Source organism: Pinus tabuliformis, chromosome X (genome assembly GCF_031772625.1).
Source record: "Pinus tabuliformis cultivar Carrire ecotype Pingquan chromosome X, CPIR1, whole genome shotgun sequence".
In the NCBI taxonomy this organism is placed as follows: domain Eukaryota; kingdom Viridiplantae; phylum Streptophyta; class Pinopsida; order Pinales; family Pinaceae; genus Pinus; species Pinus tabuliformis.
In genome coordinates this window covers 1,324,799,803-1,324,825,733 of record NC_142308.1, presented here as the reverse complement: position 1 = coordinate 1,324,825,733, position 25,931 = coordinate 1,324,799,803, and the positions used below count along the sequence as shown (strand labels likewise).

Sequence of the window (25,931 nt, the reverse complement as noted above, 5' to 3'; positions counted from 1 at the left end):
TCCACTCATCAATGCATGCCCATATCAACTACACATGCCATGACCTCATGCCTGACAACCACAACCATACCAATGTACAATGACAATACGCCAACCTAAACAACATGTAACCAATCATACACTTATGACGACATACTTCACAAAAACAACATCCTCTTTTACATGGCAACATCACTACACCCATGATCGACACCATGCATATGCAACAAGAAAATATACCACAAGGATGATTAACACACATGCAACCAACATGAATGAATTACCAACACACAACTCATCCAGTCTGACGGGTGAACCATACTCTGATACCACTCTGTAACACCCTCCTACCACATCTACCTAAGTAACTGGCCAACCTGGGTAAACATGTCACAAGAGGCTACTATGATGGGATTCAACCTCCTAGGTGACCTTAAGGAAGTGGAATCGACGGAAACACACCATATAGACCTTCCACATCAACAAAAAAACTCCCAGGAACCATCCCAACCTCTCAGGTAACCAGCGCCTGGGTCCCATTGATATTTTAGACCATTTAATTCCCATACTCTCCCTTGATATGGGCATGCATGCATCTATGGGGCTCTAGACGCTCCCACAACATGGTTATGCCAATGTCCAAGGACTTTTCTGCCCAGTGTTGTGCCTACGTCCCCGAGATTTAAGCCACTTTTTCAGGCCCAGAACCCAGGTCACTGCCCAGAACTAAATGACACCTTCAGAACAAAAAGATAACAATGGAAGAATAATACAAATGCAATCACTTGAACAAGGACTTGACTGGACCCCTACTAGCCGTGAAATGCATTTCGCTAAACATGTCATAAATATGTAATCTACAAGTGTAAACAATAGATCTAAGCATAAGGTCTCATACTTATCTGAGAATCACTAATAAGCATTGCTCCCTTATATCATTAGCTGCATTATCCTCTATTAAGTCGTAGATACATCGTTAATTCATTTACAAATAAAAACATGAGGAGATCCATATATCATCACTATCATAAAACATGCTCATAACCAACATAGTAACAACATAAATATCAAGGATACATCAACCATAGAATCAACATATACACTAGTACATTAATAAGATATCAAGGGAAAGAACCTCTTATTAATGAATGCAAAATCCAACCTGGGATGGGACTACCACGTTCTACTCCACCATAGAATGGCTAAGCCAATTATCTCTTCAACAATTCACCCCCGTGCCATATTCCAAGAACGAATGTGGGACTCAAACCAAAAGAACCAACAAGGACATCCTGAAGCTAAACCACCTCACCCTCATCAATAGAAACCAAGATTTATCATAAATCATCTTGGATCACTAGGGCAACACAATAAACATGTAATAACATAATTTACCATGATTTCCACTAGATTACTAGGCCAAAACAAGCATGGATGCCACTAGATTTATCCACCTACACTGTGAGGGATTTTTATGTCTCATAGTCTCTCAGGATTTCCCACAATCCACAGTCTAATCCAAGGATCACTAGGCCCTAAACCGACACTCCACTCTCTAGGATTTACCGTATATCCCTCCATTCATCGGCAAGGACTCCTAGGCCCATCGAGGCACAAAATACCTGGATTTACTGCAACCCACAGTCTGGTTCAAGGGTCACTAAGCCAGTGGCTTTACCGCAATCCACAGTCTAGTTCAGGGATCACTAGGCCATGTGTTCTTTCTTTCAGATATCCACCTCACTTAGTTTCGAATCCATCCGACAATCCATCTCAACCAAAACATGAGAACCCCATCACACCATGGCTATCCGAAAATGGCAAGGCTAGGCTAAAAACACTGTCACACCTGGAAAATCCCATGCCATAACAATAAAGAACCACATGCAATACCATCCATGCCAAATAGAGAAAGGAAAACACACATGCAAATCGATACCTACAAAGAATCTTGTTTTAGCTACTTGATCTTGCTCTTCCTTGCTTGCTCCTTCATTCCTCTTGCCTCTTTTTCCTTTCTTGATCCAATGCCAAAGTGCTCCAAGAAAACTCTAAGTGGCCAAGAGTGAGTGAGAGAGAGAGAATAATGAGAGAGCTCCAAAACTGAACTGGAAAAAAGTTACAAACTGATCCTCATAAGCCTTTTTATCAATTAGGCCTCTAGTTTCTTCATTTTTCATTATTTTCCTCCTCACTTGCAACATGTGACCTTTCACCTTTCTTTTCTCCTAATTTCCATTATTTTCATAAATAAATGTGCCAAAAATGCCATTTTGCCTTTCCAAAGGCTTAGCCATTGCCTTTTCCAATTTCCGCAGCCATAATAAACCAAATGAACACCCACACTAGGATGTCTTGCCCAACATTCAACTTGGAATAAGTGTCCCATCAATCGTGGTTATTATTTTGCCTTTATTAACTTTTATTGCATGAAATTTTCACGAGAGTTGTTACATTGACAATGTGCATTGGTGTGCCAAGTACGTATAAATGCACCAGTATGTTGCTTCTAGATACACACTAGGGCTTCAATATATATATATATATATATATATATATAAAGGTGAAATTGGTAATTAGAACATACAATTATTGGTACTACCAAGGATCACATAGCATTAGTTGTTGCCAGTCACCCTTCCAACCCTATATGATTGTCCACAAACGTTATCAAGCAAGGATAATCGATATTCAAGCCAAGGTGTGTGGCATTATAACTATGAGTTTCATCCACTCAAACTACCCTTAAGGGCTTCAAAAATATATATTACACATCGATGTGTATTATACATATTTTGGAACCACATTGCTAAGCTTGTATACTTAAATAATCGATGCATATTACAGATGTAAAAGCTCTAACATGTAAATTATCTTGCACACCATAATGTCTTGTCATAATAATGATAACATCAATTGTATATTTGAAGGGAGTAGTGCTTTTTTCATAGGAGCATTGATGTGTTTTTGTACTTATTAGCACTATTGTGTAACATACATTTACATGAATGTGTGTAAATATGTATGAGCCACTATTGAGCTCAAATGAATATCATGCAACAATACATTTTAGTGCATATGAATATATTGCGAATATGCAAATGCATGTACTTGTTCTTTCCTTTTGTCTTTTTATTTTCTTTTTTCAATTTCAATTAATCATCAAAAAAATAAAAGTAAAAAATTACAATAATATTGATTTTTATACTTCAATTTAATGCATTTTGATATATTCATGGCATTAGAGTGTTGTATAATTTAAACAAATATACAACTAGTTAAACATGTGTTCATTATAATATTATAAAAAAAAAAATTAATTTTTTTTTATTTTTTTTAAACATCATCGGTTGCTATATTACGTTTCGAAAAAAGGAGAAAATGGAGACTGCTCTCCTGTAGTACATGATTATTCGCCGAGTGGTGCTAGGAGTGAAGGATTTACAACAGGATCCTCCTGGTTCCCGCCACTTAGGCTTTGAGATGAAAGCTAAACTGAAGTATATCCGAACAAATTGAAAAACTAAAAGGCAACATTTGCAGAACATTTTCACTTAATATTAAGATGATTGTTGTGCCTGACTATGATAGCTGAGGAGAAGCCTGATTTGCCAAATTGAAACGCCTGACTGATCCGCGCCAATAAAGAGGAGGAGCCTGATTGTCTATTTGTAGAGTCTGGTTGATCTGCGACAAAGAGGGAGAAGAGAACAAATCCTGAGGGGTCCGAGGCTCGATCCTGGTACGCTGCCATGGGAACACTGTTCTTGGAGCACTGTAATTGAGGGATGCTACCCGGATAGAGGATCCATGAGGGAGGGGTGCCCGAAAGCATCCAGGGGAAGGGGAATATGAGACAGGGGACATATACAGGTCCACATGACCGAGCGTTCAATTGAGCAGAAAGGGAGAGAGGTGGGCTTATGGAAGAGATGGGACTGAAACGAGGATGCAGGAGCGAGGGGATCTGAAGGAGTGACCACCTAGCTGAAGTCTCGTGCACATGAATTTTCTGAATGCGCCAGACTCCTTTGTCTATCTTAATCACGATGAGAGAGTTATATTTCTTCGATCCTTCCGCTGTGTCTGTACTTATAGGTTTGATGCAAAGCTGGTTGAGAGAAAAGTTGTAAACAGTCATGGAAAATGTTGGGAAGTCTCCACTCCGTTGCAAACTAAACAACCCTGAGGTCTGGCGCACGCCTTATTGGCCTGTTTATCTGCATCTTTGTTTAAGCTGCGCAAAACATGATGGAAGCGCAGATCTTTCATATGGTGAGCTAGGCTTTGACAGCGGCTTAAAGTCTGCTGGAGGCACACATTGAGGGGGTCTCTCTTCTGGACCATTGAACTAATGACCATTGCTGAATCTCCAAAGATGGAGGCTGCATCGATGCCAAGCTTCCCAAGCTGAAGAAGTCCCTGATATAGGGCCAGGGCTTCTGCCCTGTTGTTGGAGATGTGTCCTAAACCCCATTCATATGATAAAACAATTTCTCCATTTTCATCAAGGATCACTCCTCCAGCCCCTGCAGCCCCTGGATTCGACTTTGAAGCTCCGTAAAAAAAAAGACTGTACCTTTTGGAATGTTGGATCCAGGCAGCAAACTCATTTTCTTTGAGTCTTATTTTCCAGTTCTGAGGGACAGTGTTTTGCCTGTTGCTAGCTATGCTACCTGTGTGCCTGCTGTTGTTTTTGTCCAACAAATGACCAATGAAACTTCGTTCTTCCACACTGAGCTCGGTGATGTCTATTCCCCTCTGATTTTTGGCTGATATGGTTTCAAGGGCGAGACCCCTTGCTTTGCTGCAGAGACTTCTAGTATTCGATCCCTTGTCCTTAAAAACTTTTCGATTGCGAGCCAACCAAATATTCCATAACATGGTATAAGGGAGAAGGTCCCATACCCTCTTCGCTATGTTGTTCTTCCTTCTCTGCCAGGGGAAATTCTTTTTCCATTTGTGCAAAATTTCTCCTATGGTGATTTGGCTGGTCCACGGAGTCTGGTTGTTCTGATACAAGTTTCCCCAACATTCAGTAGCAAAGGGGCAACCAATAAAAAGGTGGGGGATGGTTTCCTCAGCAGCCAAGCAATTGGGACAGCGAGAAGGGCCGATGATACCACGCCTTTGCAGATTTTCAGCGGTGAGAGTCTTGCCTTTAAGAAGAGTCCACATAAAAAATTTGATTTTTGGAAGGGCCTCGGACTTCCAAACAGCCTTCCAATGATTCCAGATTGGCATCGGATGATTGCTGCTGCAGAGGGATTGGTGAGCAGCCTTAATGGTATATAGAGATCTGGAAGGGTCCCATCTGAAGCCATCTAAATCATTTTTTTTAACAGGGGCTATGCTATGCAGGTGGGACTGAAGGGCTGACAAACTGATTTTGAGATTGTTGGGAATAACAGGGAAGGACCATCCAGCCCAAAGATGGGTTGAAGGATCCCACTGAGAGATCTGATCCAAATGGTGAATACCAGCTCTTTCAAAAAATGAGAGGATGGGGTTGACTCCTACTTGCATATTGATAGGTTGTTGTCCCATGATTTTGTCCGCTCCAATGTTGATGCTGGCTCCTCCCTTAGGAATTTTGGAGGTATTTTGGGCGATTATAGGAATTGATTTTTTGCATAAGCGCCAGATTTTGGTGGAGTCTCTGTTGGGGATGTCTTGATCGAGGAGCTGATGCCTTGGAAAATTTAAATATTTGATTTCCAGGACCCTTTTCCACCATGCAGGAAGACCAGTTATGAGTCTCCAAACAATTTTGCCTCCGAAAGCTAAGTTGAGAAATCTGGGGGATCTGATGCCTAGACCACCTCGATCCTGGGGCTGAATTACTTGCGTCCATCTGATCAAATTAAATTTCTTTTTGTCCTGTTTCCCTCCTTGCCACAAGAAATGTCGAAGGATGCCTTCCATTTTGTGGTGGAAGGAGGCAGGGGCTTGAAGAAGAGTGAAATGGTATAAAGGCAAAGAGGATATACCAGATTTGAGAAGGATGAGGCGGCCAGCTGGATTCAGCCATATTGAGCCCCACTGCTGGACTTTCCTTTTCATCTTATCGATTATAGTGTCCCAGACTTCTGCCCTCAAGGGCCCTGCGCTTACAGGAATGCCCAGATATGAAAAATGAGTCCAGTCATAGTTGCATGAGACCCCAAATGTTGTTGCTATATTGTGGAGGACCTGCGCTGATGTGTTCCAGCCGTAAATACAACTTTTTTGCTGATTAACCAGGCCACCAGAGTAATCCATGAATTTGTCCAGAAGGACTTTGAAGCGCCTAGCTATTGTGATGGAAGCCCCCCCAATTAGCAGGGTGTCATCTGCAAATTGCGAATGATTTATATTCTTGACTCCATTCCCAAATTTTATTCCTGTTATTAGGCCAACTCTCCGATGGAAGTCCAGTGTTTTGCTAAATGATTCAGCCATCAGAATGAAAAGATAAGGTGAGAGGGGGCAGCCTTGTCTTAGACCTCGGGTGGATTGGAAAGCTTCACCTGGTCTGCCATTAACGAGAGGGGTGATCCATGGTCCGGTAATACAGGCTTTGATGAGGTTCAGAAAGCCTGCGTCAAATCCCATCTTCTTCAGGATGGCAAAGAGAAAGGAGTGCCTCACTCTATCAAAAGCATTGGCCAAATCCAGTTTGAGAACAAATCCTTTCTCATTCCTGGACTGGCTCGAATGTATGGCTTCTTGTACTAGAAGAATGGAGTCAGTTATATGACGGTTTGCTAAAAACCCCCTTGGTTTTCAGAGATGAGGGATGGGAGAAAGGGTTTGAGGCGGGAGGCGATGACTTTGGACAGAATTTTGTAGGAAGAATTACAAAGGGATATTGGACGGAATCTGGCAAATGAAGAGGGTCGGTTTTCTTTGGGTATGAGGGCCAGATGAGTGGCGTTGGTGTATCCCCCTACTTTGCACTTTCGTTGGGTCCACTTTAACATTTTTATCAGATCTTTTTTAATGATTCCCCAGAATGTTTGATAGAAGCATATGGGGAAGCCATCAGGACCTGGGGCTTTATCAGGTTGAAGAGCCCAAACCGATCTTCTGACTTCTTCCTCGTCAATCTCTTTGGTTAAACTGTCATTTATTTGTTTGCTTATCCCCACAGGAAGATGTTGTAATAGCTCGGTATAATCCTCCTGATCTTTGGTTTCTGTTAGAAGGTCTAAAAAATGCTCTGTTGCTGTCCTTCGAATGGCATCCTGGTTTTCTTGCTTGTTTCCTTCAGCATCTATAATGGAGCTTACATTGTTCCTTATCTTTCTAGCAGTTGTTTGTTTATGAAAAAACGTTGTGTTTCTGTCTCCTCCCTGCAGCCACAATTGCCTCGATTTTAGCCTCCATTTTAATTCCTCTGCTCTTTTAACTCGGCACAGTTGTGAATAGAGGTCATTTTCTTGTTGTTTGCTTTCTTGGGTGAGCCCAAACTCTTCTATCGCTCTTTGCGTGCTATTGAGATTATTTTTAAGCTCCTTTTTTTCCTCTTCAGGTTCTTTATAGCTTGTTTTGGCCCATTCTTTAATTGCCTGTTTGGTTCTTTTTAGTTTGGACTCCCAGATGAATCCAGGGGATCCTTCGACATGCTGACTCCAGGTTCTGAGAACAATTTCAGTTACTGCTGGTATGTCGTTCCAAAGAGAGCTATACCTGAAGGGTATAGGCCCCAAATTGCTATGTTTTTCCAGCGTGAGCGTGATAGGAAAGTGGTCTGAGACAGGGCATGTCAAAACGCTGGCGTACCCAACCGAAAACCTGGAAAGCAGCGAAACGTTAATTAAAATTCTGTCTAATCGTTCCATGATGTTGCCTGCGCCAATCCTGCGATTGCTCCATGTGTATCTCCGATTTTTGGGAACAATGTCCATTAGTTCATATTCTTGCATAATGTTTTCCAAATGGGTTCTGTAGGGGTCAGAAATGAAACTGTCGCCTCTCTTTTCATTGGCGTGGAGGATTAGATTGAGATCGCCTCCCAAAATAATGTTAGAGCACCCTTCTTCGTCAATATTGGACTTTAGATCGCGCCAGCAACAATCCTTGTCTCTGTAATGGTTGGGCACATAGATATTGTAAATAATTACAGTTTGCATATCTTCTTTGTTTTCCAAGACTGTTTTGATCCAGTGTTGGTTGATGGTTTCCGAATTGCAGTTCCATATGCTATGATTCCACATAGTGGCTATACCTCCTGAAGCTCCTCTTGCTTCACTGAAGCTTCCTTTAAACTGTTTCTGTTGTTCAATAATACCATTCATTTCCTGCTGACCTTGCTTTGTTTCTTGCAGCAAAATAATTCCAGGCTTCTCGTGATGTATGAGATCTCTAAGGGCAACTATCTTGGAGGGGTGCCCAAATCCCCTGCTGTTCCAAGACAGGATTTTTATCATTGCAAGTGTGATATCCGGGGTGGTGCTCGCCCCCCTTGTTCCTTGTTGTCTGTTTCTTTGTCATGCTGACCCAGGATGAAAGATTCTATGGGTGTCTGGGTTCCCATGGCGATGTCTTTCTGCGCGTTCTCGTCCCGATGCTGCTTGGCGGATTTCCTGCCCGGACCAGGCTTCTTATAAGTATCACTCGATCCTCCATGATCTTTAGAAGAGCTCCTGGTGATTCTGTTTATAGGAGGGTCCAGAGGGGGCTGTGAGGAGATGATCAGGGGCAGGGAGGATTTGGAAGAGCTTTGGGGGTGGCTATCATGAGAGGGAGGGTCAAGGGGATGGCCTTCTGGGAGAGAAAGAATAGAAAAGGGGTTAGATGAAGGGGGCGGAAGAGGGGAGTGGGGGGGAGATTTGGAGGGTGCAGGAGGAGAGGGGGAAGGATGACCTTCTGCTGAGGCCGATGGATCTGCTTCATGGGTGGCTTTAACCAGGGAGGCCGATTTATTTTTTTTAACAACTTCCCATTGTTCCTCTTGAGGACCATTTTCTACATTAATAAGCTTAGTACATCGATTTGCAAAGTGGCCGTACTCGTGACATACCTTGCACTTGAACGGGATCTGCTCGTAGTCCAGCTGCTGAATATGGCTCCAATCGTCCACTTTGAGCTTGATGGCTTCAGGGAGGCCTTTGCCGAGATCCACTTCCACACAGATCTGAGCACAAGCTTGCATGTTGTCCTTTGGCTCGCTTCGGTCAACATATTTTCCCACTGCATTCCCTATGGCTCGAACCGAATCGTCCCCCCAGCAATGGAGGGGGAGATGAGGGAGCCAGACCCAAATTGGGACAACGTTGGGAACATCGAGCTCAGGATCAAAATCAGGGGTCCATTTGTTGAGATACAGGCCCCTAGAATCCATGAAATAGGGCCCGTTTTTGAAAATTAAATCCTTGTCTTCTTTGGATTCAAAGTGAAATGTAAAATACCCTTTCCCGCAGAATCTGATGGATATTTTCCCTTGTATCTTGTCTGACCAATTTCTCTCGACCCGTCTCTGGACGGTTTTCAGAGAGGGCCAGAGGCCCATGAACTGTCCAATGAGTCCTTTTTCTGCCAATGAAAGAGCGGCCAAGCGAGGTAGGGCAGGAGGCAAGTGAACTTCTTGAAGGCCATCAAGCTTCTTAACAAATTTTGAAACAGCAGGTCATGGGCGCTGAGGAGGCAGTGATTTTACCAAGTTTGAGAATGCCTGCTGAATGTCGATCCCCTCCGGTGGAGCCTCCGGAGGGGCCATGAGCGATGAATGAAGAACCAGACGGCTGCGTAGCAGGAACCCTTGGCCGCGCGTGCAGCAGCTCGAGCTCAATCTGCAAAATTATAACCTCTTTAGATTACGGTCTCATAAAACAACGTTATGCACCAGTGCACCAACTTTAAATGAAAAATATTTCTATCGAAAAGGAACATACAAGAGAATTTCGCAAATAAAGAAAACACACGCATAATTAATTTTTCATTTAAAAAACAAAATACACACGCACATATTATAAATTATTCATATCTTTAATCATAAATGTAATACTTTACTACACCAAGCAATGCAATAGAATATAAGAATATATATATATATATATATATATATATATATAACAGACCCTTTGTTATACAAAATGGTACAACCTAACAATGCACAATGCTCAAAATGTCAATAAATAATTGTTACAATTCTGGGTAACATTGTCAATTTAATTGGAACAATATGTCCACATTAAACAAAGTTTATGATTTTCATAAACAAACATTCTAAATATACAACTTATAACATTCAAATTTGATGATCATCATTACTCAAACTATTGTTGTTGCTCTAGCTACTTCCATGCCTCATTTCTTCATTACTTGCAATGGATATTGGGGTTGCGTTATTTGGAATGTTTTGTTAATTAGCTTGAGTTTGACATTGTGCCTCTTCACATTCCATTTACAAGCATATAAATTTAAAGTGTAATGAGTATATCCATATTTATATGGATTATTATGTCCATAGTAGTGAGTGATTCGTAAAAATACACATTTTTTTACACCACGAATCATCTTGTCTCTCAAAATACATTATGCTAGCTGCACTCGATATATTGTTTCCTAAAAGTTTTATATGGCATGACAAAGCACAAATACAATTAAAAATTTCTTGATGTTTCGTTAATTATAAAAATGGGAAGTAAAACAACATAGCTACTTACAAATCATTTAATTAATCATCGATACTCCAACATATGCTCACATCCCATGCTTAATCAAATGTTTGAATGAATCTTCTTTGTATGTAACACCTATTAGAAACATAAGTGGATGATTATAAATTAATTATAAGATGTAAATCATAAAAAATATAAAATCTTAAATAAAGAAAACACTTTGGTATAGTCAATATATTCTACATTTTAAATTTGAGAGTGATCATTTTTTCTCCTTTCCAACAATATGACATGTCCTCGACAATCTGGCTTGGTCCTAACATTTTCTCCATCTCCAGTAGTCTCTTCCCATTTGTTAGTTTCCTTTGGGCTCCCATCCCTCAATTTCCCATTTGGTAGTCCCTTCCCATTTGTTTGTGTTGCATTATATTGACATGCATTAATGGTGCAAGGTTGCATCGCCAACCTTTCACCCCCACTCCCTTGTAGTTCAAACATGCTCATGTTTCCTTCCTACTCTATCTATGTCTCTCACGCTTTCCTCATTGTAAGTCCCACTCTGATAAAGGTGTTGGTGCCCAGTATTAAGTCTCAAGTGCTTAATTGATCTATGATGGATGGGAAGAGACTACAGTCATTTGCTTTCCATCTGATTGAAAAGGTGCATAGTCAATTGGATTATTGTCTATCACACTACTCCTTTGAAAATATATTCTTTAATAAGTTTTCCATGGAAGACAAAAATATCAATGTGTGAGAAAAACAATTAAATTATTGGTCCTTTCCATTTCTATGGGTATTCCAAAATACAATAGTTACAAGGATATCACAATAAAATTCATTAGATTTTAGAAATATCCAACCAATCTCATGAAGGATCTAACCTTTGTGACATTTCAAGGAGTGGGCCACATTATGGCCTTGGTATTTTTGGCGTCCACAACCACTCGTTCTTCTGAAATGACATGCCCCAAGTATTGAACTTGTGTTTGGAAGAATTCACGTTTGTTAAGTTTGGTGTACAACTTATGCTCCTAAAATAATTTCAACACTACTTTTAGATTATCTTCATGATCTTCTTTGGTTTTCGAGTAAACCAAGTTGTCATCCACAAAAAAAATACAAATTTGTCCAAATATGGATTAAGGAAGTTGTTCATCAAGCATATAAATGTGGCTAGTCCATTTGTGAGTCCAAGTGGCACCACCACAAATTGATAGTGTCCATATCTCATCTCGAAGGCATCCTTGTGGATGTCTTCATCCTTAATTCTGATATGAAGATGGCTAAATCTTAGATCTACCTTAGAGAACACCACAACCTCTCAATTGATTAAACAAGTCATCGATTCTAGGAAACACATATTTATTCTTCACTTTAGCTGATTCAACTATCATTAATTAATGCACAACCACAACATGTCATCCTTCTTCTTTACAAACAACACTAGGGCTAACTAGGGTGACATTATGGTCTAAGGTGACCTTATCCAACATTTATTTCAACTACATCTTGAATATGGCGTGCTCATGTGGTATTCATATGATATTGGGATTTCAAGGCCAGCATTTCCTCAGGGATCAACTCAATGGAAAAGTTGATGTCCCTCATGTGTGGAAATCCCAACATTTCTCTGAAAATACATCAGTAAACTGCTTTAACATAGATTGAGTTTCATTCCAACCTCACTGCTTTCTGACTCACTGGTCACTTGGACCTCATACAAGGCACACTCTTTTCTATTACATCTTTTCACTTGCATTGTTGAGATTTGTTGATCGTGACATGCTTCTTTATCCCCTGCAACATTACTTCCTCAATCTCATCATTAAGGAACTCTTGTGACTTGTTGTAGTAGTTTATTTTGGTTTTATGGGACGCTAACCAATCCATGTCGATTAGAACATCATACAATACCAACGATAAAAGGTTGAGAGCAGTTGAAGTGTTCATGCTTCTTATCATCGTGAGGCATGTTCCACTAGGTATGCCACCTGTCTTTTGGTTCTCATGGCCAACTGAACCAACCATGAATTCTCGTGGGTTTTATTTTGCAAAGAACATTTCTCCACAACCTTTGGGTTGATATAACTAAAATTAGAACCTAAGTCAATTAAAATTGAAATAGGTTGGTTAACAACCATACCTTCCATCTTTATTACCGAGGCTTGATGATGTGCCTTCCTATTGTCCAATGTAACATAATTTTGTGGTATATTCCAAGACACATTGTTCATTGTTGCTACATCTTTCACATTGTAAAAACTTCTATCATTGTGTTGTTTTTTAGGAAAATGTATTCACAAATGGTTCCCTCCACATGTCCAACACTACACGGGCCCTTTATTGAACCCCTCAACCTTTTCTCTTGTTGCTTTAGTGGGATAGTTTCTAGTGGAAGTAGTGACTTTTTGCTAATACTTATTCTAGGAAGGAGTGGTGAACTTCACATTCCTCCCTTCTTTCTTATATCCTGAGGATTTCAGCTCTTTTCCCTTGAAGTTGGTCTTATATCTCTTTTTCTAGTTAGTTCAGAACTTAACTTTGTGTTTGGACTACTCATAACAATATTTGGCCTTTTAAATAATGTCCTCTAATGTATTTTGTTCTTAAAACTCAATATTGTCTCAATATTCTTGTGGTAACTCACTTAGGTACCTTTGAATCTTCACCTTATCATCTATGATATATGGCACATACCTAAAAAACTCCAAAAATATGTTAGTCCACTCATCAACAATAAGCTTCCCTAGATTATGCTAGTGGAATTCCTTAACTTTTCTATCATAGTACCTCTATGACAATTACTTTTCCCGAAGATATTTCTCAAATTTTATTCATGAGAGTTCATTCTCCTTAATGTTCTTAACATTTCTCAAGTCCTCCCACCATATATCAACTTTTCCCTTCAAGATGAAAATGGCTACTTTGCTCTTCATGTTTGTAGAGTAGTCACGCGCTAAAGTATTTCTTCATTACCAACATCCAAACTTCTACCTCTTCAGACTTATTTATTTCTCCATTGAAGTTAGGGGGATTTACTTTCTTGAACTCCTTCACATGGGCTTCACTCAATGAACGTCTTATTAGCACATGTGTTCGTGGAATACTAAAAAATACCCTTAATTTGACTACATATTGGAAAATACCTCTAAAAATCACTTTATTTAACCCTCTACCCAATACACCTTCCCAATTTAAAAAACCCCTAATTTCATTATATATTGTAGGTATACACTTTTTCATTAACATTTTTTGTACCCCTTTATATGTGTATCCATGGTACTCCTTTTAATTGCACCTTCTCATGTTCTTATTCTTATTTTGATTCCAACTTTTAAGAATTCAAGTGAAATGCATATCTATCCTTTCTTGATTTCAAGAAACACTCTATGAAATATATCCCCTCAGGCACATGGTATCCTGTGAAACTAGAAATTCAACGTGATGGGAGTGTTAGGGAAATGTAAACATGATAAATATTTATCATTTGTGGCCTCTAATCCAAGGCCCATAAGTTATTCAGGTTTGAGATAACTAAAATGGAAACTTCTTATCCTTTCATTTTTAGATGAGATGAAGTTCAAAGTTATCACGAAGCTTCTACTAGCATTATATTTTTCCCATTGTACTTTCGTAGTCAGTACTCTGTCAAAGACACTATAAGTGGTTAATATAAGTGTGCACATAGGTGTGTGCATGTGTGCATATGATTTTTTCATGTATTATATAAATTTTAAGTTTAGATGTTATCCCATTTAGTGTGGCTAAATCTCTTTACCATCTTATTGCATTTCAAAAAGTCACAGATTGACAAACAAATTACCTAATATTAAGGATACCTGGCAACAAACAGGTCATGTGATTTTAAGGCATGCTTGGGTAGATATGTTAGACAAGTCTCTTATTAATATGGTAGTATTTTTTTATTGAGGGGTATTTTTTTAACATGCGGTTGACAGTGGACACAATGAGTTGAATGAAGAACACAAAGTATATTTTCAATATCTTTGGGAAGCATTACTTAAGGTTGGAGAAGAAAGTGTTGCCTAGGTTGTTATGGATGGTGCTTTAAATTATGTGGGTGTTAAGAAGCTGATCATGGATGGATTTAAAATAATTGATGACATCCCTTGTGTCATAGTGCCACTCATTGTGTGGATTTATTGCTTCATGATCTAGACAAATTGCCTTGGCTGAATGGGGGATTTGTAGATGAAAAATAATTATGAATTTAATCATCATCCATTACTTTTCAGTGAGCATCTCTAGGAAGCATGATAGAAAGAACTTAATGAGGCCTTTTGACAACATTTGCCCTATTTACATCATTTCTGCAGAGAGTGACTAAGGAGAGGTTGAAAAAAATCTCTCTTCTCCATGCCTATATCTACATGGATTAGTTTACTTGTATGATGCACGTATATGGGCAAAGACAATGCAAAATTGACCTGGGATTACATTGTTCAAACACTTAACTAGTTTGTGACATTTCCGCATTTGAAAATATTTGTATTTTGTGTTCAAAACGAAAATTGATTCAACCTTTATGGAACACAAGCCACTAACCATTTTATCTAACCAATTCTAGATTATTCTTGTGAACAATATCAATAAAATTTCTTTCGGTCACTTCATCAATTGCAAGTTTAACGCACTAATGTTAAGCCAAATCCATTTTAGATTGATCAACTGGTGCATTAGTTCGGATGTGCAACCCACTAAACTCTAAGCCAAATGTGTTTGCAGAATAAACATCAGGTGTAATCCTAGAAATTCCACTCATATCACTTTATTAAGATATGATGCCAAACCAATGTTCTATTGGTTGTTTTCAAACTTGGAGCGCACGTCCCTGCTAGGTCAAGCCTGTCGCCGACTAATCGCACCTCGCCTTCGGCTCTCCACCATGGCCCCTCCAGAAGCTTCACCGGAGGCGGCTGCTGCTCAACAGACATTCTCATATCTAGTTAAGTCCTTACCTCCCTAGAGGTCTCGCCCAGCAATCTCCAAGTTCGTGAAGAAGCTCGATGTTTTGCAGGAAGTCAGTCTACCCCTAGCTATGCCTCGTATGGCTGCTCTTGCTCTAGTAGAACGAGGACTCATTGGACAATTTACTGGGCTTTGGCCATCGCCAAAAACAATTCAAAGATGGGTCGAAAGGAATTGGTCTGAAAAACTCAAGGGAAAATCTCCATTCAATTTTGTGGAAAAGGGTATTTCACCTTTCATTTTGAAACTAGAGAAGACAAAGACTTGATCTTTAGGAATGGACCCTATTTCATGGATTCCAGAGGGCTATATCTCAACAAATGGACTCCGGATTTCGATCCCGAGTTGGATATTCCAAGTGTTGTTCCTGTGTGGGTTCGACTTCCACATCTCCCTTTTCACTACTGGGGAGATGAATCGGTCAGAGCTATTGGGAACGTTGTGGGCAGATACATTGACCGCAATGAACCAAAAGAAAATATGCAGGCTTGTGCCCGCATATGCGTTGAAGTAGATTTCGACAAATGACTTCCAGAGGCCATCAAGCTCAAGGTGGACGATTGGACCCACATTCAACAATTGAACTGCGAACATATTCCCTTCAAGTGCAAGGTATGTCATGAATATGGACATTTTGCTAACCACTGTTCTAAATTAGTTGATGTAGAGAACATTTCACAAGATGAACATTGGGAAACAGTTAATAAAAAAAAAGCTTCCCCAACCCCCAAGTTAAAACCTGAATCTGGCCCTGCTCGTAATCCTCCCATTCCAACCTCCTCGTCCCTATCTAATCCCTCCCTTCCACCGTTGGACCAGCCCCTTGCCCAACCTCCTCCTTCGTCCTCCAATCCTTTCCATATCCTCACCCCCCCAGAGGACAATCCTCCACCCATGGCTCAAATTGATGCCCCTGAATCTCCTCTCCCTCTGATTATCTCCTCCACCCTTCCACCTAATCCACCCTCATCTAAAATTATCAAAAGCAACTCAAAGGAGCATGGTGCAACCTTAGACGCTCAAAAGGGAAATGGGCCAAGAAGGAAATCAGCCAAGAAATAGAGAGACGAAAATACCCAGAAGGATATAGCCATGGGTGCTCAAAACCCCATAGAGTCCTACATCTTGGGACAAATCGACAAAGATACAACAAGCAAGGAACAAGGAGGGCGAGCAACTCTCTGTAACCCCTACATGAAATGATGAAAGTCCTCTCCTGGAACAGTAGGGGACTAGGGCACCCCTCCAAAATATCTGCCTTAAGGGATCTAATAAATCAAGAGAAACCAGGAGTTGTATTAGTTCAAGAAACAAAGCAAGGGCAGCAAGAAATGAAAAAAATCATAGCACACCATAAACAGTACAAAGGCAGCGTTTGTGAATCAAGAGGAGCTTCTGGGGGAATCACAATGCTTTGGGACCAAAACACTTGGAGTCTCACAGCAAAAACAATCAATCAACACTGGATAAAGACTGCTCTGGAGAACACTTCAAACAATCAAAGGATAGTCATTTATAATGTATACGCTCCAAATCATTATAGAGACAAGGAGCAATGCTGGGGCACTCTTAAAGAAAATATCGATGAAGAATAAAATAATAACATTATTTTGGGGGGAGATCTAAATCTCATTTTGCACTCCAATAAGAAGAGAGGAGGTTGCTTCTCTTCAGATCCCTACAGAAACCAAGTGGAAACTATCATGCAGGACCGAGACCTTGTTGATGTAGTCCCAAAAAACCGCAGATTCACTTGGAACAATCGCAAGCTAGGGAAAAACAATATTATAGAAAGGTTGGACAGAATCCTAGTGAATGTTTCACTTCTCTTCACCTTCTCTGCAGCATATGCCTTCATCCATCCCTTCACGGCTTCTAATCATTACCCCACATCTTTGATTCTTGAAACCCACTGCTCATTGGGACCTATTCCATTTAAGTACAGTCCTCTCTAGAATGATAACTCAACAATCAAAAGTATTATTCAAAGTAGTTGGCAACAGCACATAGAACGATCGCCAGGATATATCTGGGAAAGCAAGATTTAAAAAGTCAAACCTGCTCTTAAAGACTAGGCAAAAAATTGCTACACTGAGACAGAAAAAGAGAAAAGAGAGACCAAAGCAAAATTGGAGGATCTCCATAGCACAATTGAGGGGTGTGGATTCCAGCAGGAAGATAAAGATCGTGAAGATAAACTCTATTTCCAGCTATATCTTATCAATAGAGAAGAAGAGCAGAAATGGAGAATTAAGTCTAGGCAGTTATGGCTGAAAGGAGGAAACAAAAACTCGGCTTTCTTCCATAAGAAAACTACAGCTTGGAAAATTAGGAACAACATAACATCTATTGTTGACAGAGAAGGAAACCTTCAAACCAGCCAAGGTGCCATCAAGCAGGCAGCTTTAGAACACTATAGAGAACTGCTAACAGAAACTAAGGGAGAGGAAGACTATTCAAACTTGCTGCAATACCTTCCAAGTGGGATTAACAAAGAAATCAATGAAAACTTGAGTAAGGAGATAGAAGAAGAAGAAATAAGAGGAGCCATCTGGGCTCTACAACCAGATAAAGCTCCTGGACCGGATGGCTTTCCAATCTGCTTTTATAGAGCTCACTGGGGTATTATTAAAAAGGATCTTATCAAAATGATGAAATGGATTCAACGTAAAGGGAAAATTGGAGGCTATACCAATTCCACCTATCTAGCCCTCATCCCCAAAGAGAATCGCCCTACGACATTTTCCCACTTCCGGCCCATTTCTCTTTCCAACTCATCTTACAAAATTCTCACAAAAATCTTAGCCACTTGTCTCAAACCTCTTCTTCCTTCGCTCATATCTGAAAATCAAGGTGGTTTTCTGGCCAACAGGCAAATCTCTGATTCAATCCTCCTTGTTCAAGAAGCAATCCATTCCAGTCATTCCATAAAAGAAAAAGGGTTCATCCTGAAGCTGGATTTGGCCAATGCGTTTGATAGGGTAAGGCACTCTTTTCTTATCGTTGTCCTTAAGAAAATGGGTTTTTCTAAGCCCCTCCTTGATCTCATCAAAGCCTGTATCATGGGGCCCTGGATCTCCCCCCTTGTCAATGGTAGACCTGGACCACCCTTTCAATCTTCGAGAGCGCTGAGACAAGGTTGCCTCCTCTCCCCTTACCTATTTATCTTGATGGTAGAATCCTTCATCAAAGATTTAGGTTATAACAGAAGAACTGGTGTCATCACTGGCATAAAATTCGAGAAAGGAGTCAAAAACATAAACCATTCCCAATTTGTGGATGACACTCTGTTAATAGGAGGGGCATCTGTCACAATAACCCATCGATTCAAAACTCTTCTGGACAAACACATGAGCTATTCAGGAGGCATGATCAATCATTTAAAAAGCTGCATCTATGGTTGGCATGCAACAACCCAAACGCTTCATAATATCGCCAACATTTTTGGGGTCCCTTGCAAATTGAATTAGGAATGTTTCACCTATCTGCGAATTCCTGTGAGCATTGGGCCCTTAAAAGATGAGATCTAGGACACAATTATAGACAAGATGAAGAGGAAGGTGGTCGCCTTGTGCTCCTAAAATCAGGGCTCTCATCTCTTCCACTCTATCAATTCACTCTAATGTAGGCCCCAGCCATATTCCACAATAAAATGGATAGTATTCTTCATAATTTTCTCTGGAAAGGGGGGAAAATCTAAAAAACCAAGTACAATCTTGTTAACTGGAATCAAGTAATTCAAGGCCAGGATCGTGGAGGACTCGGAATCAGATCTCCCAAACTCTTGAATTTGGCTTTTAGAGGTAAGATCATGTGGAGACTAATCAGCGAGCAACCGGCATGGTGGAAAAGAGTCTTGGAAGCCAAATATCTAAGCTTCCCAAGATAGCAGCTTCTGGACTATGAAATACCTACTAGAAACAGTTCAAAAATATGGAAACTATGCAAAAAAGTAATTCCTTTTTTGGCCCAAAACACCTCCAAAGTCCCCAAGGGAGGCAATAGTATAAAAATTGGTGCAAACAAAATTATGGGGAATCAATCTATCAGCAGCCAACCAGGTATGGATAAAATACTTCTCTTTATTTACAATAAAGGAATACATTATCTGGACCAAATCTCACAATGGGACACCCACTCTCAAATATGGATGGGATGGACTTTTCCACCCATACCCTCAGATCTTAAGGAGATCTTTGACATCCTTCAAGCTCATCTCCACAGCTTCGCCCCCATAACTAAAAATGACATCGACAGTTTTCGATGGGATCCTATAGGCTCCAACTATGCAATTCAAGCTGGCCACCAATACTTATGTAACAAAGAATATCCTGCTCCTGCTTAGACTCATTGGAAAATGGTCTGGAAATCCGAGGCCATCCCCAAAATAAAATTCTTCATCTGGACCCTCTTGAAAGGGAAAATTCTCACTGCTGATAATCTACAAAAGAGAGGTATAGCAAGACCTTCGCGATGCCCAAATTGTAAAGAAGCAGAAGAAACCATCTAGCATCTCTTTATCACCTGCCCTTTTGCAATTTCTTGTTGGAAAGGAATATTTCTCAACGATCATCTTCCATGGAATTCCCAAAACTCCATTGGCGAGGTTTTGAATCTATGGAAGAAGAGTTACCCTTGGCAGCATAAGAAGAACAATATAGCCAAACGGGTCTGGGATGCCCTCCCCTATGCCCTTCTGTGGAAAATATGGTTGGCAAGGAACCGTATGATCTTTCAAAAAAAGGAAACCATCATAAGGAATCTCTGCAGTAAGGCAAAAGGTTTAACGTTAGAAACCGTTTCTGTCAAAAATCTGAAGAAAATTGATGTCACTGGCCTCTGTGTTGAGGAAAGGGATTTTATTGGCTATTTGTTAGATAAAAATAATAGCAATTAGATTGCAAGTAATTCAAGCATCTAGTCCAGCATCCCCAATCATAGCTGGAAAATAAGAAACAAAGAAGAAGAATTTTCTACCTGGCTCCGAGGAAACAATCTCCACTATCTCTTCTTCAATGGAGCTTCTAAATCCAACCCAGGAACAGCAGGTGCAGGCGGAGTCATCTACAACCCCAGCAGTAGCATCATAGCCACTTATGAATGGGGACTGGGCTCCTTATCTAACAACAGGGTAGAAGCTCTTGCCCTCTATCAAGGTCTAAACCAACTCCAAAAATTTGGAATTAAAAAAGCTCTGATTTTTGGAGACTCTGCCACAATCATCAATCTCGTGGTTTGCAACTGAAAGGCATCCAATATCTTCCTTCAGCATACGATTAACAGGTGCCAAGCTCTAACCCGTCAAAACATGGAACTTAGATTTTTCCATGCGCTCCGCTCTCTCAACAAAGAAGCTGGCTTTCGTGCCAACAGAGCTTGTGGCAAACCCAAAGGCAACCTTCTTTACAATAATACAGAATCCCAACATCATCTCCCGTAATCTTCTCCCTCATCATGATTTGTGGTAATTCATCTGAACCTGTCCCTCGTAGCATCTTCATGGGATCCTCTTACATAACTGCCTACACCAGGGCTAGGCATGAACACATGATGAAAGCAAGGATACACATTGGTCGAGACCCACATAAGAACAAACATTAGCTCATTTTTTATTCTTGGAAGAAATGACTGTAGATAGATAAATTGGTTTTTTCCGAGGCAAACGTAGCCAAGTGGACCAAGGCAGAAATCTCTGATTAAGATCTTCTCTCCTCCCATCTATCCCATCGCCCCCTCCACTCTGCCCTGATTGTCTCGTTTCCTTTTCTCTCGTGACTCCCTCCTCCCTTCTCTTGTGATCCCGTGCCTCCACCTCCGTGGTCTTCATCCTTTAAATTTAAGCATTCCCCCCCCCCATTCATGTGCTCAGTTTTATCCTCTTGGTTTTTTCGCGGCCCTCTACTCCTGCTCCTCGTTTCCCGGCTTGACTGGGACCTCGGTCTCCGCTGCCTCCCCAGCTCGTTGCTGCTCTCTGCTTCTCCCTTGCCTACATTCCCTTATGTTCCCTGATCTGCGCTCTGCCCACATCCCTCCCCCGCAGTGGCTTCCCTTTTTCTACCTTTCTCTGTCTCAGAAAGGTTTCCCCCTCAGTTCTTTTGTACTCCAAATCGATTTCTTTTTTAGCCCATCCTCTTCTTTATCTTCTTTGACTAGACAGAACACATTAATTGTTCCAGATCATTCTCATTCCAAACAGTGCACTAAGATAGCTCCCAACATACACAATATGGAAAGATCTGAAGACTGCCTGCATTGTGCTGATCTTCAGGCGGAACTGGAACAAATCCGTGCGCATCAAAAACTGCTGGATGCCAAAATAGATTCCCATGCCAGATTGACCAGTGAGAAATATGAAGCAGATATCAATCTATTTCTACACAGAGTCTCCTCGCTCCAGACACAGTTTAATGATCTGGCCAACAAATGCAGCCATGTCCAGGAATCAATCAAAATCCTAAAGTACATGATGGAGAAAAGGAATGCACCCAGCACCAGTTCTTCAAGTCTCAGGAATGCTGAAGTCGACAGCAAACCAGAAGATTCAACAGCCCGCCAGATCAGCCATGTTAGCATAGATTAAAGATGTGTTGCAGATACTGCTTACTTCTGTCTCAGTTTGTTAGAATTTTTACTTACTCTAGTTTTCCAAAAGTCAAGAATGATAGAAGCAAAGGGAAATTTTGTCTTCCCAATCATCTCCTAGCTTTGCCCTCGGGCTTAAAACGTTGTAATACAGGAGCTCAGTCTCCCAAATCTTTTTTTGGAATACAAATAGCAACCGATTATGTGAAAAAAAAAGAGATATGATGCCAAACCTATTTCAGATAGCTTGCTAGTGTATTATTACAAAAATCACCCCGACACTTCATCAATTACAAATCACTCACAATTGAGTCTTTCCCGAAGTGTTGCAACCTTGTAGTAATATATTTACAAAGGTTGTTTTTCATTGTTGAATATGTTAGAGTGTCATGTCAAACATTTATTAAAATCTCATGCAATAGTCTATTGGCCACTTGGGGTGTATCTTCCCTTGCATGGTCCATTTGTAAGGATAGTATATGTAGTCATATCAGGGAGATGCATGTTACCTTTCATCAGTTTAAACAACTTTATTCAGTAGTTAAGAATCTTAAATAATTTGTGGAGAATTTCCCTCATATTCACAACCACCTCTATCCACTAATCTTTGTAACATTCAGTGCTATGAAAGGTGATATACAGATCGTTTGATTTGAATAGTTGAATTTGGTGGTGTATATATCATTTACAATGACATTCATTTAACCTAACAATTTGTATACCGCCGGCAATAGCATTGAATATTGCATAATCAGATGGATGGATGTGGCCACAACACAATGAGGTCGATTGAAAGCAAGGTGGGGGTCAATGAAAGTGAGGTGGTATTATTGTATTTAGTAAGATTTCATTTCCATGTTAAATTGTAACATGAAATCCCACCTTTTGATTGGTTGTGGATGCTAAACAATCAAATATCAAGCATCTTACAAAATCTTTGAATCTTGAAATACCTCTAAATGAGAGAAAATAATGTGTCACAAGAGATGGGACAGGTTGAATCATTTTGCAATCTCTCCAAATGGGAGCAAACAACGTGTCACAAGAAATTAGATGAATCACTTTCAGAAGGGTTAGATAGCATTCAAGATGAACGTGTCCACTGCAAGGTTAGGTAGAAAGGTCAATTGTTTCATTGTCCAACATATTAGTGGATCAGGTCCATGTCTATACAATGACATGCTTGAGCCTATGATCATGCTTGTGTGCCCCTATGTTTGTAGAAGACAATTGGGTCTAGGTGCATGTCCTAGGCAACTTTGGCAGAAAGATAACCCCCCCTAGTAGCCTCGTAGTCGAATGGTGATGTATGTAGCATGGCAAGATGTTTCTGTCCATTAAAGATAAAAAATAAGGCAATTGTAGTTTTCTCATGTCCATCAAAATACTAAATAAACCAACAAAAAAAAACAATGGGCGGAAATTAAAGCAGAGTACTAAAGAGGGATTTAACACCGAACTCTTGAAAAACTAAAATTCTAAGGTATGAAATAAATACAAAATTTCCAACCATTTCAAACCCATAAAATTCTAATAATGGCCCTGAGACAATACATAAGATACATATTATAAAAATTATGGTATGCCCTAAGAGGCACTAAACATGCACAAAACAAAACAAAAAATAGCACATGATGTTTTCATAGATGTAGCATTTGAAATGTCATCATCATTGGGCTTAGAGAGTTATCCAACCATCACAGGTGGCTAATTGACAACCAACGACACCAAACCATCATTTTCTTTTTTTGGTAGCTTGACCACATCATAAATGGCCAAGGGGATACAAGATGCCTTATCATCTATAAGTGATGTTGGTGCATCATCATGTCAGTCATGCAACCAAATTTTCCCATGCTCACTAACCTACATGCCTACTTTGTGTCGAGGTAAATATTGGCTTGAACTTTACAAACTTTTAAATAAAATGTCTCTTTAAAAAGTTAGAAACACTCACCTTTATGTCTATAACTTCTCATGTGTGGGGACCACTACAAATCATTATTGCTCAACACAAACTCCAATGAAATCACTAGCTCAAACCAATATTTCTCTATACCAATGTTGGTTAATGAACACATAAACATTCACAAGAAAGAGGGAGAGGAATGCAAGTGATGTAAAATTTTATTAATGTAATGTACATTGATATCAAACACGTATTGATTCTCTTGTCCAGAGGTTATTAAATGGACTCAGAATTGACCATCTAAACCAACATTCCATGTTGGCTAAACATTAAGTCACTAACACTAACTAATTGATGGAAATGTCACTCATTTGAGTATTGATAGTACTCTAACCATAAGAAAACAATTATAGAGCAATTTTTGAATGCTTCTTTCCAATACTATTATGATTTATTTAACAACTAGGAATTGAAACTCATATAATAATTGGAAAGCTACATAGCAAGTTCCTTGAGCAAATAAATATCAAGATGTAACATTTCCAAATAGGTAATGCTTCCAACTTAAAATTTATATAAATATTGTCACGCCTTTCTTGGAAAAGCAAATGATAGAAATCGTGATTTTGAGATAAAATCGAGATGTTATCAAGATGTTCACAACACTGCAAATAACAATTCTGAATGGAAGGCATTGGCAATTGAGATTGTCAAAGAAAAGAGGCATTGCTCACATTCAAGTGATGGGGGGCCCAAATCTGGTCACTGATTGGGTAAGTGGACTCATTGAGATGCAAAACCCTATCTTGAGGCTTTTACTCAAACAAGTAAAGGCCCTGGAAATCTTCTTCTTGGTCATTTTATAAGCACACATCTATAAAGAGCTCAACTTGGGAGCAGACACTCAATCGAATAAAGTACTAGAGATATCAGAGGGTACATGGGAGATTGATGAATAGGAATCTGGGGCATCTCCCCCAGATTCTTTAGGATCCCTATATGTTGATGGATATACATGTTTTTCTCTCTCTTCTGTTGTTCACAATATTGACATACAGGTTTTAACTCATGAAGTTAATAATGAATGGGTTTAAAGCTCTGTTTCTTTTGATTAGAATCATGGAAGAATGCATGTAAGGGAATCTTATGCAATCTTTGGGAATAAAAAGGGAAAATTATGCTCATGGGAATTTTAGGAATGTTTAATAGCTGTGTATTTTTTAGGCCCAACTTTAATTTTTTGTTGAGGTTCAATATCATAGAGTTGTATGCTCTTCATGAATGTATATTTTTTCATACTAATGTAAACGCTTACAATTGTTTCCTAGGAAAAATTAAATATAAACAATACAACCCCTTGGTCATCAAAATAGGTTGTCGAATGATGACTCACATAAATATAAATTAAAACATTGTCATCAACAGAACTATTGACAAAAACTTCAACGCTAATCCTAATGATCAATAAATCAAATTCCCAATTAATACCTTAATCGATCATTCAAGAATATGGATTAGAAGTTACAAAACTAAAGAATTTAAGCTATCTCATTCATAATAACTTATTTGATCTAAAAAGACTCAAGTGAATTATGCTTACTATATATTGGTTCTATTGAAAGTTCACCCCATGAGTATTTTATTTCTCTCACATTTCGTTTTCTTTGCTTAAAATAGGATAATAGGAAATAATAGCACAACGCTCCTATAAAAGTTTAAAAGAGCATAGGCAATTAGAAAGGTAAAAAAGAAATAAACCTTGTGAGCAAATCCACAGCGATTGATCCATAGCCAGCCTTTAGGAAAACCAAAAAAATAACAATTAGAGAATAGAAAATCTTTGTTACAAGATGGGAAGTACATTC

At 39.6% G+C, this 25,931-nt stretch overlaps 1 protein-coding gene across 1 annotated transcript; it reads right to left on the bottom strand.

The window, feature by feature from the left end:
• Positions 1–4,116: 4,116 nt before the first annotated feature.
• On the bottom strand, positions 4,117–8,390 carry LOC149144967 (uncharacterized). The gene is made up of 2 exons (XM_089452321.1): positions 7,010–8,390; positions 4,117–6,692 (listed from the first exon to the last, which is right to left on the bottom strand). Exons 1-2 carry the CDS (start codon positions 8,388–8,390, stop codon positions 4,117–4,119), a joined length of 3,957 nt encoding a protein of 1,318 aa, XP_089308447.1.
• Positions 8,391–25,931: the final 17,541 nt, after the last annotated feature.